The following is a 14,557-nucleotide window of genomic DNA, read 5'->3' as shown; positions in this document are numbered from 1 at the left end:
GGCATAGCTTAGTGGTATGTTTTTTTGTGCTGTGCATTTGAGAAATCATGATTTGCATCATATAAATGCTGAATTGTGTACTACATTTTGAGGCTGTGGGAGTGATAAACATTTATGATTAAATTCCACTGTTTGAGTAACCTAAGAGTTGGAGGTGGATGCTATTGACCAAGTGTGAAATTACTAATATAGATAGCCCTGTATTTGACTGTATGCTTCTTTTAAAGGGAAGAAAATGGTAGTTATAGTTAAGTTTTGTAGATTTGGGAATTTTGTTTGGAAGTTTTATAGCTCATCAGTCATTCATGGTATTTTGTTACTCTACAGTTCATAATTAAAATTGGAATACTGTCTGAGAGTGTGTGGGTATTTGCTTGCTTTCTTGTTTTATTAATACATAGGTTGTATGTGGAAATAGCACTTTACAAGCTGAATAAAATGGAAGGTTACAATATACACACAGTTTTTGTTTGTGTACTGGCTTGAAATAAATTCTTATAGTAGTATTATGCAGTATGTTTTACACAAGTGTTTTTTACTACATTTTGTTAGCCAGATTTTACAGTATCTGTATTTTAAGCTGAAACTGAAACCAATAGTAAATTATGTTGTGTGCATGTGCAGAAAACTAGTTTGTTTGTTTTTTCTTTCACTGAAACAATTTCTGACATTTGGTTTAAATAAGTAAATAAAACTGAAGGCTCACCAGTTGGTAATACAAAAAAGTAATTTGGGTGATGATAATTGAGTGCAAGTGAGGCAAATTACTGTGTACCAGAAACTAGCCAAGAATTTAAGCTGAGAGTTGGAAACAAATAATATTTAAAAAACAAACTAATAGATACTTTTAAGTATTATATTTATGTGTAACTACTCAGATGTGTTGTGGAATAAGACAAAATATCAAAAGACATAGAGAAAGTCTTAAGGAAAATTTTTGTTTGTTTTTGTTATATATACATATTTTTTATTTCTGGCCTGACTTTCTTGTGACTTGATTTTTTTGCATTTGGCTACAAATGTTTTGCACCAAAATTTAGTCTGTATTACCCACACTCACATTATTTCTGGATACAAGTGTAAAAAAAAAAAGTAGAATATTACTAACATTTTTCTAAATGATGATATTTTTATTTTTAGGGATTAATGTTTGGCTATGCTACTGATGAAACTGAAGAATGCATGCCATTAACTGTAGTTTTAGCACACAAACTCAATGCTAAGTTGGCAGAACTGAGACAAAATGGAAATTTCTGGTGGGCTGGGCCAGATTCTAAAACACAAGTAAGGTTTTCCTAACATAATAATAAACATTTCTCTACTGTCTATAAAATGCAAAATGGTGAGTTTAATCAAATTTATGCATAATGAATAATATAAGAACAAGAAGCTGTATTGACATCTCAAATAAAATACGAGGGCTGTTCAAAAAATACGCAGACTGACGTCATAAAACAAAATGTACTTTATTTAGAAGTTACAGGTTTGGGACCCCTTCAAAGTACTCTCCTCCCCAATGCACACACTTATCCTAATGGTGTTTCCACTTGTTGAAACAGTCCTGGTACGCTTCTTTTGTAATGTCTTCCAGCTCCTTCGTCGCATTTGCCTTAATCTCGGGAATCGTCTCAAATCTTCTTCCTTTCAAGGGTCTTTTGAGTTTGGAGAAAAAGAAAAAATCGCAAGGAGCAAGGTCAGGTGAGTAGGGGGGGTGGGGAAGAACAGTGATCGAGTGTTTGGCCAAAAACTCACGAGTTCTGAGGGCTGAATTTCGCAGCAACGCGGTGCATCTTCAATTTTTCGGTCAAAATCTTGTAACAAGATCCAACTGATATCTCACACTCTTCAGCAAGCTCCCTGACAGTCAGACGTCGATTTGCCCGCACCAGGGTGTTTATTTTGTCGAGGTGTGGGTCGTCAGTTGACGTGGAAGGACGTCCAAGACGCTCATCATCTTCAATGGACTGTCGACCATCCTTAAAACGTTCCTGCCACTTGAAACATGCCGGAAGCTTCATAGCAACATCACCGTAAGTTGTGTTAAGCATAGCAAAAGTTTCAGTCGCAGATTTTCCATGTTTAACACAAAATTTCACAGCAAGTCGTTGCTCCTTCAGGTCATTCATTCTGAAATCTGCCAAACGAAAAAATTGCACTTCACTTGAAACTGCGTAGCTAATACACAAATGAAGATATCTGCAATCGGGAAATGGCGTCGTAATCAGCTGATCTGTGCGAACCTAGTGACACCAAGCGGATTCCCTGGAACCAACTGGAGCCGCGCAATTCAAACAGTCCGCGTTTTTTTTGAGCAGCCCTTGTACAAAGCACTAAAGGAGATTTTGTGGCAATTGTAAGAGAAAAAATAATTTGATAATATTTTAGGTTACATGTGAATATTACTTTGAACATGGAGCAGCTAAGCCAGTGAGAGTACATACCATTGTAGTTTCTACACAACATGCAGACACAATTCCACTAGAAGTTGTACGTCATGAAGTCATGGAGAGAGTCATCAAAGAAGTCATTCCTGCTCATTACCTAGACAAGCAAACAATATATCATATTAATCCTTGTGGCAGTTTTATTGTGGGTGGACCAATGGTAGGTTACAGCAATATTTTCAGAACAAGTTCTGCATATAATTTCCAGATTTAGTAAAATATCTTAATTGAAGTAACTTAAATAGTCCTTTTATATTATAAAATGTAAGAAGAGATCTGTTCAGTTGAAAACATTTTTGAAGTACAAATTTTTATATGGCATATTTGATATTTTTGTAATATATAATTTGAGATAACTCATTTCCATGCACACAGAAAAGCTACCTTCATTGCATGTCTGCTTACAAGATTTGCATGCCACTCGCCTTGAGGCAATTGTCACCAGTTTTTACATGTTTAAACCTCAGTTGTTATCATATGATGAAAACCCACTACTAATTAGACGGAGACACAACCTCCATTGCATTAACTCTTACTTTCACTTGAATTTGTGATAACTTTGTTCTTCTATGTAGCAGTGTATTGAACATATGTGTTTAATATTCTCATCTGAGTTCAGTTTCTCAAGATTGTAATTAAAAACAAACTGTGATTTTGTTTCCTTTGGATTCTGTGTCAAGAGAATTAATTTTGTTGTGAATTTTGAAATGATGGCCACTTGTACTTAGTTCTTTGAATGGCATTACTCATATACAGGTTTTATTTCTACCATATTTTCATTGACCCTTTTGCAAAAGGCTCGGTGAAATATACATAACTTTGTCTATTTATTTGCACATGTTAAGTATTTGTACTATAACATTTGACACAGCTTGTGTGTCATCATAAAATATGGTAAACATTTAGTAAAGATTACAGGTATTTTGTGTACAAAATAATTAGATTTTTGATGAAATATTTTTTACTAAAGCTTTGTTTGTGAAAATAAGAGTCTGTTTCACTACCAGTTTGAGTGCAGTGATGTGACATTTATGATTAAAAACTATTCTTTGTCCTAAAATCTGTTATTATATGCGTAATATCTGAAACCTCCTAAATATATTTAAAATGTGTCTTTAGTAAAACTTTTGTTATTTTCTATACTTTAACTATGTGGGGTCTTGCAGTCATTATATTATAACATGAAAATACAAATTTTTGGTCTAAGTAGCTTAAGTCTCATAATGCTATATATGAAGAAATAGATTTAATATTTTTTATTGTATTGACCTTCCAGTCATGCCTACCTAAGATTAAATAGCTTGTACTTATGTGATGCATGTGCACTCAGGTCACGTATCTGGTAACATAAAACTGACCTTTGGTCTTCCCTATCTTGTCTGTGTATATATATGTATGTATGTGTTTGGATTATTACTAGTTAGAAATAAATTATTAAACTTGTATTTTAAAAGTATATAGAACAATAAATCAAGAAGTAGAGTAAACAATTAATCTTCTTGCTATGCATTTTGTATATTTGGTTGTTGCTGGACAGATTGTTAAGGCTGTTAAAGTTTTGCACATGGAGGATATAAAAAAATAATAAAGGTTTTATACATATGTTTGAATAACCAAAAAATCATAAATAATTACACTGATACCATAGAATTCCACTATAATTTTTTTTTAAGTGTACTAATAAAGATATGTTTATGTTTTATAAAATATAAAACCTTAAGCAGACCAAAGACACAACCTACCTCCTTGAAAATTTGGATCAAAAGAATGTGGAAACCTTACAAAGATTAAAATGGCAGGGAAACCACTCTGTGGACATTCTGAGCTGTTGATTGGTCATTCACATGTCATATACTGTAGTAACAGTATAAAAGGGACTATTTAAAAAAAAAATGGAAAGAGTTGAGTAGGGCTACTGTGTTTGATTCAGTACATAAGCCATATATCAGCAAAATAAAAAGATATGAGGCTCTTATTTTGTATTCATGCTTGTCAATGTTAGTAATTTGAGTTCCTAATTTATATGAAATTATATAATAAGTATTTTGACATCACAAAAGTCTAATTTGAAACAGCACTGCTTTCAACATACCATGTGATTCACTGCAATCTATATTTAAATGTTATTTCATTATGTAATTTTAAATTAATAAATTATCTCGTATATTATTAATGTTTGAATTATAATCTACAATTTGAATCCAGACTTATTGACATAAATTCATAAAACAGTAGTTCAATAAAATTTTGAATGCAAGCCAAGAAATGCAATTACATGGCCTTTGAACCCTGACCTATTGTGGAGTATCACATGGTTATGGCTCTCCTACTCCCATTTTGTGTGCTGAACGTTTTTTTTCTCTTCAGTTGTGAATGCTTTGCTTTAGATAGTACTTTACTTTCTGAGAAATAATCTAAACCTTCCAGTTTATTTCTAGATTTCATTCTCAAGTATGTTCTTCTCTTTGCCTTTTTCCCATATTCTGTTTTTATTTTTAACTTCATGGTCCACAGTTTTTGGGGTTTTCTTTGTCTTTCATCTTTATTTTCTCTAAGCATTTATACTGCTTCCTATCTCTAATCATTCTTCTTTAACACCCAAGTGCCTTGTTGTCCTTGCATTTGTGACTTTTTTGACTTAGATTTTCTTTTTTTCATTTTCTCAGTTCTCTGTCTTGGATATATATTTGGGTCCCTAACTCTCTATTTTCTCCCTGGTTCTCAATTTTTATGTTTTCTTTTTCTCATAACCCTCTTGTATTTTCTTTCCTACCTTTTCCTTTTGTCTGAATCACTTAATTGTGACTCAGTCGGAACTCATTGGGTCAGGTTATGCTCTTCTTTATTGGTGTATTCTTGCCACCTCTTGGGTTAATTGTATTAAACAGACTCTCTTTCTTTGCCTGGATGTCTGTGGTGGTGTTTAGTTTCTGCCTGGTGACTTATACTTACTGACATTATATTGCTTTAGTATTTGTTATCTTACTGGATTTTTTATTCTTGCCCTTTATTCAGAATTAAAGTATCGGGAATCTTCCTTAATATAATTATTATTGTCCTACTTCACTACGAACTGATACCCATTGTATAGCTTCATGCTTAATTCTAAGAAAACAAACTCTTCATTAGTTTTATGCATTATTTTTATTCAACCATTGCAACAAACTGTGAGAAGAATACATAAAATTTCTCAAAGTATACTTATCCAAAATCTACATTGAGCTAGGATAACAGAAATCTCTAAAACCATTTAAGATATCCTCATGGTATTTATATTTACTTAGTTGTTCAATCCAGATCATACCTATTCCATGGACTATCATGAAAAAGACAGCACCAGGGAAATTTTATGCCAACTTCTTTGGTGTACACTTGCTGATGTTTAAAAATAGATTTTTGCAGTCATCTTTTGTACTGTCTTCAATAAGAAACCTTTTTGGCTAGAGGTTAGCTGGGGATCCAAGCATTTATGGGAAATACATTTTCAGATTTAAAAGTGAACTTAAATGATGTGTTAGTCAACTTTTGCATGTATTTATAAGGTACAATTAAAAGTCAATAATAATAAAAGGAATCATTTATCACTGTAAACTCAATTCACAAGTTTGGCCAGGTGTGTATATGCTGAAAGTATTTTTGTTTTTTAATTATACTACTCAAGCAGTCTATAAATTATATAGTAGAATAATAAAATAAAAATACACTTTAACATTTGAATTTTCTTTTGCATTTATATTTAACTTTGCACAGTATAGCCTATGCCATGGTTCAGTAACAGATTTTTCCTTTGGAGTCGTACATTAATATGTGTGACTTGTTTGTTTTTATAGCCTTAAAGCTTCTCATTGCACATTGATAGGAAAAGAATATTAGAAATTGATCTTGCTAATTGCATTCATATATTTCTTCAGATAAAAACAAATAACTAGTTGTTTAAAATATTTTCTTTGTTATTTAAAAGCAAACAGGAACTCTAATATTACTTTTTACATTTTTTTTAAATAAATATTATTGTCACTATTATGTGCATGAAAATATTCAAGATATTTGGTGAATAACAAAAATGTAAAAATTAAAATTTAATTCTTATATTCAATATCAAGATATAATTTAATATTAAAAGAAAATTGCACTATTTTATTCTTGACAGTTGTGTCAACCTTCATAATGATCTTCACAATGCATTAACGAGTGGTATTAAACATTGTGTGTTAGCTAACTTGTTTAATAAAATAACAAGTATCCATAATGATGTTGAGCATGCTAAGATTATGGACTGTTATATAATATACAGAATATTAAGATTTGCTGACTGAGTTCAATTTACACATTCCTAACTGATTCAACATCATTTACACAAGTTGCTCAAAAAGAATTTACTCCAAAGTTTGAGTTTTGTAACATAATATTACTGGTGTTATTTCAGTTTAACTGTGATTTTTGCTGTTGTTGATAACCTGAGGTATGTAACATTCTTATTTTGATAATTATAATGAGAAATATTTGGATAATAATATTGCAATACATAATGTACATTCTTAATATTTCCTGAATGTTGTAATACATACATTAAGATTTTACCTTTTGCAGTTCATCTTACTTGGAAGAAACCATGTGGATTGTTGTTACCTCAAACATTTTGTAGTTTGTGCTTAAATATATATATGTCAGAGTATTTAATCAAAAGGGTTATTAATTTTCTCATAAAGGGTGATGCAGGCTTAACTGGAAGAAAAATTATTGTTGACACATATGGTGGTTGGGGAGCTCATGGAGGTGGAGCTTTTTCTGGTAAAGATCCAACAAAAGTGGATCGATCTGCTGCTTATGCTGCTCGCTGGGTGGCAAAGTCTCTAGTTAAAGCAGGGCTCTGCAGAAGGTGTCTTGTTCAGGTAAGTGAGCATGTTTCTCATACAGGTATAGTATGGGTTGTTTATAATTCCATAACTTTTGTTTAATTGAGTGATAGTGAAGTTGAAGGTCATACTTTCATTTACCTTAATAACATGTTAAAAATGTTTTTACAGTTTGTTTTGTTGCAGTATGGATTGCTTACGAAAGTGATATATGCATTGTGTGTTGCTATCCTGTGGTATAATAAATGTTGGTGGTTTTAGGATAATGTGGCACCACATACTCTTATGTAGTTTAATCATTTTATCATTGAGCTGCAATTATTACAGCTGTAGTTGCAATTTTTAAAATTAACAGCCCTGATATGACCCATTCTAGAAGCAATTATTACATTTTAGAGACAATTTAAATATTTTAGGGGCCTTTACATCTAAAGTAAAAGATCTGAAGATCAAAATATTTCTTATTATTTAGATTTCTTATGCCATTGGTATTGCTGAACCCTTATCTATCACTCTGTTTTCTTATGGAACATCTGACAAAACTCAAAAAGAACTGTTGGACATTGTGAAGAAGAACTTTGATCTTAGGCCAGGATGCATAATGAGGTAAACCTTTTAACTACCATATTGATAATTTGTTTTATACTTTCACTGTTGGCAAATTCAACATACTGCACTATACTGAGTAATTTTATTTTATATTTCTGTCTGTTATAGCACTTACTATAAAAAGCTGAAAAAATACTTAGGGAATAATAACATTAATTAGTGGAATTAAGTGAAATGTTATTGGCATATTTTCATGTACAATGAAGGGAGTATATGTAAAAACTTTGTCAGGATTTTTGGTAAAAGATCAATTCCCCATTCTTTGCAAGAGCTTGTCACAGTAGAGTTGTGGTGTGAATTAATATTATATAACTATAACAATAAAATTGAGAATGCTTCATGATAGAAACAGTAATCATAAGGATAATGTAAATCTGAAATATTATTCACATGAAGTAATTAATCCTCATTTAATGTTTGAAATATTTGTGTACTGTATTAAGTATATCAAAATTTTGCAATCTTAAATCTAGTAATACAGTTGTTATATTTTTAGGCTCTCCATAAAGCATAATAAAATGAACAATACTGTTAAAGTTTTCTTTAAAAATTGTATATGTTTTCATAAAAATGAAGTTTCTCTCCAAACTAAAGTTATCCATATAATATAATTGTAACTATGATATCAAAATAGGCCTCAATCTGTGTCCATATAATTTCATAAGAAAGTTAAGACAATTGTATAGTACTAGGGTGGTAATAACATGTATTGATTATCCATCTAGCTGTAGTGTGTAATGGAATAGCCAATAGTTATTTTGTCTGCTAACTTTTCATTTTTTAAACTCTTCAGCTATTTCACTATTACTTTGCATAGATTGCATTGTGTTCAAGCTGTAAACATACATGTACTAAAATAGAAAATTGTATACAAATAAGCAAATTACATCTAAGTTAAGTTAAATTGAAATGGTGTTTCAAAACATTACATCTGAAAATGAAATTTACAAATATTGGTTCTCATGTTATTCTGTATTCATAATTGAAGGATAAATGATTGTAGTTGTATGCATTCAGTTCAGCTCAGCTTATTAAAAGCAGTTTTTTTTTTATGAACTGCTACTCTGTAATAACCTTATATGATAGTGTAAAATTATTAGACTAATGGTTAATAAAGAAATAACTAGCAGGTTGTGATTGAACAAAAAAAGTGAAAGTGATGTGAGCTGGTACACTGTATAGTTGTTTCTGTATATTTAGCATACAAGTAAATTGTGAAAGTTAAATATTAGACTAGGATGCATTCCTAATAACTTGTACCTTTATTAATGAATTTGAAAGATTAGTTTGATCTAAATACTGTATATCTTAAAAACAAATGTATCCAAAATGTCTTTCTCTTGTTATAAGAAGAGAAAATCTACCATATATGTTAAACAAAAGTTCTGTTTTGATCACTTTCTGGCCATTATCAGGTAAACTATTTTCTATTTTATGAACTATTGGAAAGTTGTATGAGTGTCCTGTTCCAATTAAGAAAACATATTGGGCGAAAACTTAGTTTTGATTTGAACTAAGTTTTATTTCACTAATAATTAAAGCTTCTTTTAATGTTCTTCTGTTAATGATGTCCTCATTATGTAATATTTTAAAGTTACTAATCTTGATTGGATGTTGATTTTTATTCCTGAATATGTTATGTTGTTTGATCCTAATATTTTTATACCTTGTTTTGCCTGTACAGGTGATGTTGCATTGATATTTACAGACACTTCCATAGTTGAAATTTTCAAAATATACCTTTCTTAAAGTTTTCTTAGTACTCAATTTTGAATGAAAATAACTTTACTGTGTATTATATATATATACATATACATACTTGGTTCCAAATATTTACAATGTCTTGTTTTACCTAACCATGGTATGGTAAGTAGTTTTTGTCTGAGTTAATGCATTTTGTTTATTTTTTTGGAGTTGTTGGTGTTTTCCCCTCCTTTTTTTTCTGTTATTCAGTGTGATCCTATATACTTTCTACATTAGAACCAAGTGTTTTTGCAGATTTCTAATATTTCATACAATAGATGACAATATACCAGATGATTGACATGATTTACCAAAAAGTTGTTATAAAGTTCACAAAATAAAATAATCCACTCAAAAATACTGTGTCTCTAGACAGCAAAAATAAGAATTTAAATAATAGGCTTTGATTTCATATTAATTTCAGCATTAAGGAACAGTCAGGAAAGAAATGAATGAACTTGGTATCAATAAATGGGTGAATTATCTTTTAATAACAGCTGTTTAAACATAAATGCTATAAGCTTTGCATAAGTTTTCACAAAATAAGTAAAAAACTTTGATGTTTGAAGAAAAACTTCAGTATTCTTTGAGACAAAATAAGTAATTGTTTATTTATGTAACAGTGATGAATTTGATATTGCTAGATGCAAGTCACTTTAACAGAGTCACAATTTGCAATCAAATGGACTGATGTGTCAGTTTTATAGCAACAAAGAATTTGAGAGAAATTATATGTGCATATAATATGATATGATGAGATTATTGCACCAGTTAAATTTTATGGTGATGAAACCATGTCCTAGTGAAAATGTGTTTTTAATTTTGATTTTCTTAGCTACACATCAAATGGTGTTGCTTTGTTTACCACAGACATGCTTGGTTTCAACCAGAGGGGTTTAATTCTTATGATGGTTTAACTCAAGCAGTTCATCTAATCTTAATGATTTACACCTTAAGTTGAAATCTTTTGTAGCCACTTGGAGGATAGATCCATGAGAGTTGTAATTCACAGCTGTTCACCATGAATATTAAGTTACTGTTTGACAAACGTTCCTGAGCACTATGAAGACCTTTGTCATGTTTCACAATTGTGTAAAGTTTTTTGTTGTTCTAAATCATCTTTTGACACTAAAGACTAATGGAATTAGTTGAGAGAAAGCTCCCATTCTTTAATATTACTGGATTGTAAACCATTAGGTCTAAAATTGGTAATAAAAATCACTCTTAATATTTCTATTACAAATTTCAGCAGTAATGTGTTTTGTATCACAAATATTAATCTTTGTAATATACCTTGTGTATATTACATTACACAATTGACAATTATACAGTGTCAAGATAATAGTGCTTTCAATCAGGAAATATAGTCACACATTTTACTGTTGTAATCCCTTAATGTATTTGTATAATACAAGATTCATTCTGCTATATGCTTATATCTGGTGTTCCAAAAAAATACTGAGTAATCAAAATCAACCATTACAAAGATCAGATAAGATAGTTAGAAGCAAAAATATTGTTGAACAGGAAAATGTTTGTGGTTATGAGATACATGCAAGTTCAAGTAATGACATTGTAAATGCCTAACATATAATAATTTGTTATTCCATAATATAAAACATACCTTAATTGCAGGTGTACACTACATGTCCAAAAGTATGTGGACACCCAACCATCACACCCAAATGTACTTGTTGAACATCTCATTCGAAAACCATGGAAATTAATGTGGAGTTGATTCCCACCCCCCTTGCTGCTATAACAGCCTTCCCTCTTGTGGGAAGGCTTTTCACTAGATTGTGGAACATGGCTGCAGGGATTCGCTCTTATTCAACCACAAGAGCATTAGTGAGATCGGGCACTGATGTCGCATGATAAGGCCTGGCTTGCAGTCGGTGTTTCAGATCCTTCCAAAGGTGTTGATGTGCAGGTCAGTGAAGTTCTTCCACACCAACCTTGCCAAACCATGTCTTTCTGGACCTCGCTTTGTGCACGGGGGCATTGTCATGCTGAAACAAAGAAGGGCCTTTCCTAAACTGTTGCCACAAAGTTGGAAGCACACAATTTTCTAGAATGTCATTGTATGCTGTTGCATTAAGATATTCCTTCTTTGCAATTAAAGAGCCTAACCCAACTCATGAAAAACAGCCCCAAACCATTATTCCTCCTCCACAAAACTTTACGTTTGGCACTATGCATTCAAGCAGGTAGCATTCTCCTGGCTTTCGCCAAACCCAGATTCGTCCATCAGACTGCCAGATAGTAAAGCATGATTCATCATGCCAGAAAACATGTTTCTACTGCTCCAGAGTCCACTGGCAGTGTTTTTTACACCACTCCAGCCAATACTTGACATTGTGCTTGGTGATCTTAGGCTTGTGTACAGCTGCTTGGCCATGGAAATCCATTTCATTAAGCTTCCGACAAACAGTTCTTGTGTTGACGTTGCTCCCAGAGACAGTTCTGGAACTGTGGACAAACAATTTTTATGCACTATGTGCTTCAGCATTTGGTGGTCTCGTTTTGTGAGCTTGTGTGGCCTACTGCTTTGTGGCTGAGCTGTTGTTGCTCCTAGATGTTTCCACCTCACAATAACAGTACTTACAGTTGACCAGGGCAGCTCTAGCAGGGCAGAAATTTAATGAACTGACTTGTTGGAAAGGTGGCATCCCATGATAGTGCCACTTTGAAAGTCACTGAGCTTTTCAGTACGTTTCATTCTACTGCAAATGTTTGGCTGTGGAGATTGCATGGCTGTCTGCGTGATTTTATGCACCTGTTAGCAGTGGGTGTAGCTGAAATAGCTGAACCCACTAATTAGAAGAGGTGTCTACATACCTTTGGCTATGTAGTGTATTTGGTAAGTGGCTTTTTTGTTAATTGAAATTTCTTTTTTATGATGTTTTTTAGTATTTTGCTTTAATATAAAATAATTGGCATTTACTTCTGATCAAAACTAGTATTCTTGTATGAAAGATATTTTAGGTATTTGTGGGGTGAGTCCATATTGTGTATAAGCAAGAAAAGTAAAATATGTCTATTAATGCATTAGAGAGTTTTTAACATTTTCTCAGAAAATGCATAAATTTATTTAGGACTAATCAAACCTGTAACCAAATGTTTTTAAAGTTTCTTTTGAAATTACTCAAAGGTGTTAAGTAACCAAAATGATTGATCCATGGATTACTTCCATTGACAGACAGTTCTGCCCAGTGTCACTTTTTACTTCTTCAGAGAATTTACAACCTTTTAGGGCAGTTTGGTACTCTTAAAAAAATCTTAAACCTGTGAATTTATTAATTTTATAAGCCAGATTGTATGGTTAAATTCTGTCCTGAATAGTCAAGTAAAAGCTGAGACTTCATTTGAGGTGTAGTTGCACAGTTGATTAAAGTATGTGTTAATTGAGCAGAGTTACGAGTTATCTTACCTGATCTTGTTTTGTACAATTCTTGAAAACTTCTACATTTGCAGGACAGTATTTGTGTTACCTGTAAACATTCCAATGAGAACCACATCAAATTTAAAAAGGATTAAAACACAACCTCTGAAAGTGACTAGAACATTTGTGGCACTTATTCGTATATCAGTGAAATTGTTTGGACATATTTTAGGTGTTTCAAATAAAAGTTTTGTTTTATAGAAAGTATTTTATTTTTCTGTTGTATAATGCTTACTTTACATCAGATATAAAATAATGTAAATAAAGAAGATTAGCGTAACATTGTTAAACAGAGTTTATGATGTGTTTAATATCTGTAATTTAAGATTTAGACAGTCTACCATTATAGTGTTAGTTTCTGAGCAACATCTGGATACTCTTGATTGTTTTCAAGTTTTTGAAAGAAAATGTACTTAATTTTATTGAGGTAATAGTTTTTCTAAATTAATCATTTAGTTCTTCTTAAATAGAGTATACCATTTAACTGAATGATTATTTTATTTGTATATATTCTGCACCCTCCCCTTTCCAAACAACAACCTGGAAGAAGTAGGCTTAAAATAAAACCATAGAAGAGATAGAAAACAATAAAATCTCAAACCTTCAGCCAGTGTGAAAAATAAACATCTTTAAATGTGCTTTTTACTTATTTATTTATACATCACAGTTTTATTATAATTAGCTTTCATTGCATATTGATAAAATGTATTATTTATGTAGACATAATCCAAGTATTCCTAACATTTTTATTTGAAAATGCAGTTTAATATTGAAGCTTCTATGCCATTTAATTTTAATAGTTTACTTTCTTATTGCATTTTATAGTGATTGGATTATATCTCTCAAACTGTATCTTCGTATATAAGTGCTAGTGATACATAATAAGTTAACTTTTTAGTACAGGTGATAAAGCACATGCTTCATGAGCAAAAGGTCCATGGTCCAGTCCTGCTGATGGGAGATGTAATAGTTGAATAACCATACATACATGCATGTATGATACATTCAAACACACAAAAATAAAGAAATATGGTTTTTAGTGACAATTTTGTTGTTTTTCTGCATATATTTCTAATTTGCATAAATATTTACAAGTTTTACAAACAGTTACCACTTTAATGAAATATCTTAATATTATATTTTACTCTGAAAACTGTGAAATGTTTGTAAATGAAACTTGTATATTATAGTATATAATTTTTATTTTTCTATTATTTTAAATTATATTTGTTTTATGTTAAAGCTAAATCATTATACTAAACTTGAATTCAGATCTTTCTTTAAAGTGTAACTGGTTATTAACATGAAATAATTGAAATAGGAAATTCCTAGTTGCTTTGTGCCATAAAATGCCAAATCCACTCAGTCATTGAGATTAAATTATTTTAAATACATACTCAAGTTATTAAGGGTTTGGAAATATGTTCCTCTTAAAAGCACAGTAAGTTTTTGTTTTGGGCTTT

General features: G+C 31.3%; 1 protein-coding gene and 1 long non-coding RNA gene across 8 annotated transcripts in view; one reads left to right on the top strand and one right to left on the bottom strand.

Annotated features, from left to right (window-relative positions):
* LOC143229376 (uncharacterized) overlaps positions 1–14,557 on the bottom strand; it is a 56,269-nt gene that overhangs the window by 24,917 nt on the left and 16,795 nt on the right. The window contains exon 2 of the long non-coding RNA XR_013015840.1: positions 2,442–2,541. This is a non-coding gene — a long non-coding RNA (uncharacterized LOC143229376). The remainder of the gene's footprint in view (positions 1–2,441; positions 2,542–14,557) is intronic.
* LOC143229375 (S-adenosylmethionine synthase-like) overlaps positions 1–14,557 on the top strand; it is a 55,679-nt gene that overhangs the window by 25,361 nt on the left and 15,761 nt on the right. For 4 of the 7 annotated variants that reach the window (XR_013015838.1, XR_013015837.1, XM_076461613.1 and 1 more), the window contains exons 5-8: positions 1,141–1,284; positions 2,386–2,604; positions 7,154–7,336; positions 7,773–7,906. Coding sequence is in view for 5 of the 7 variants with exons in the window: in XM_076461613.1 (XP_076317728.1) it covers positions 1,141–1,284; positions 2,386–2,604; positions 7,154–7,336; positions 7,773–7,906 (680 nt within the window). In the remaining 2 variants the exon portion in view is untranslated. Of the gene's footprint in view, positions 1–1,140; positions 1,285–2,385; positions 2,605–7,153; positions 7,337–7,772; positions 7,907–11,287; positions 12,533–13,992; positions 14,141–14,557 lie in introns of those variants that run through there. The other 3 variants (XM_076461614.1, XM_076461612.1, XM_076461615.1) reach the window with 3 other exon arrangements.

This window comes from Tachypleus tridentatus, chromosome 10 (genome assembly GCF_004210375.1).
Source record: "Tachypleus tridentatus isolate NWPU-2018 chromosome 10, ASM421037v1, whole genome shotgun sequence".
NCBI classification, from domain to species: Eukaryota; Metazoa; Arthropoda; class Merostomata; order Xiphosura; family Limulidae; genus Tachypleus; species Tachypleus tridentatus.
This window is presented reverse-complemented; position numbering and strand designations above follow the sequence as displayed.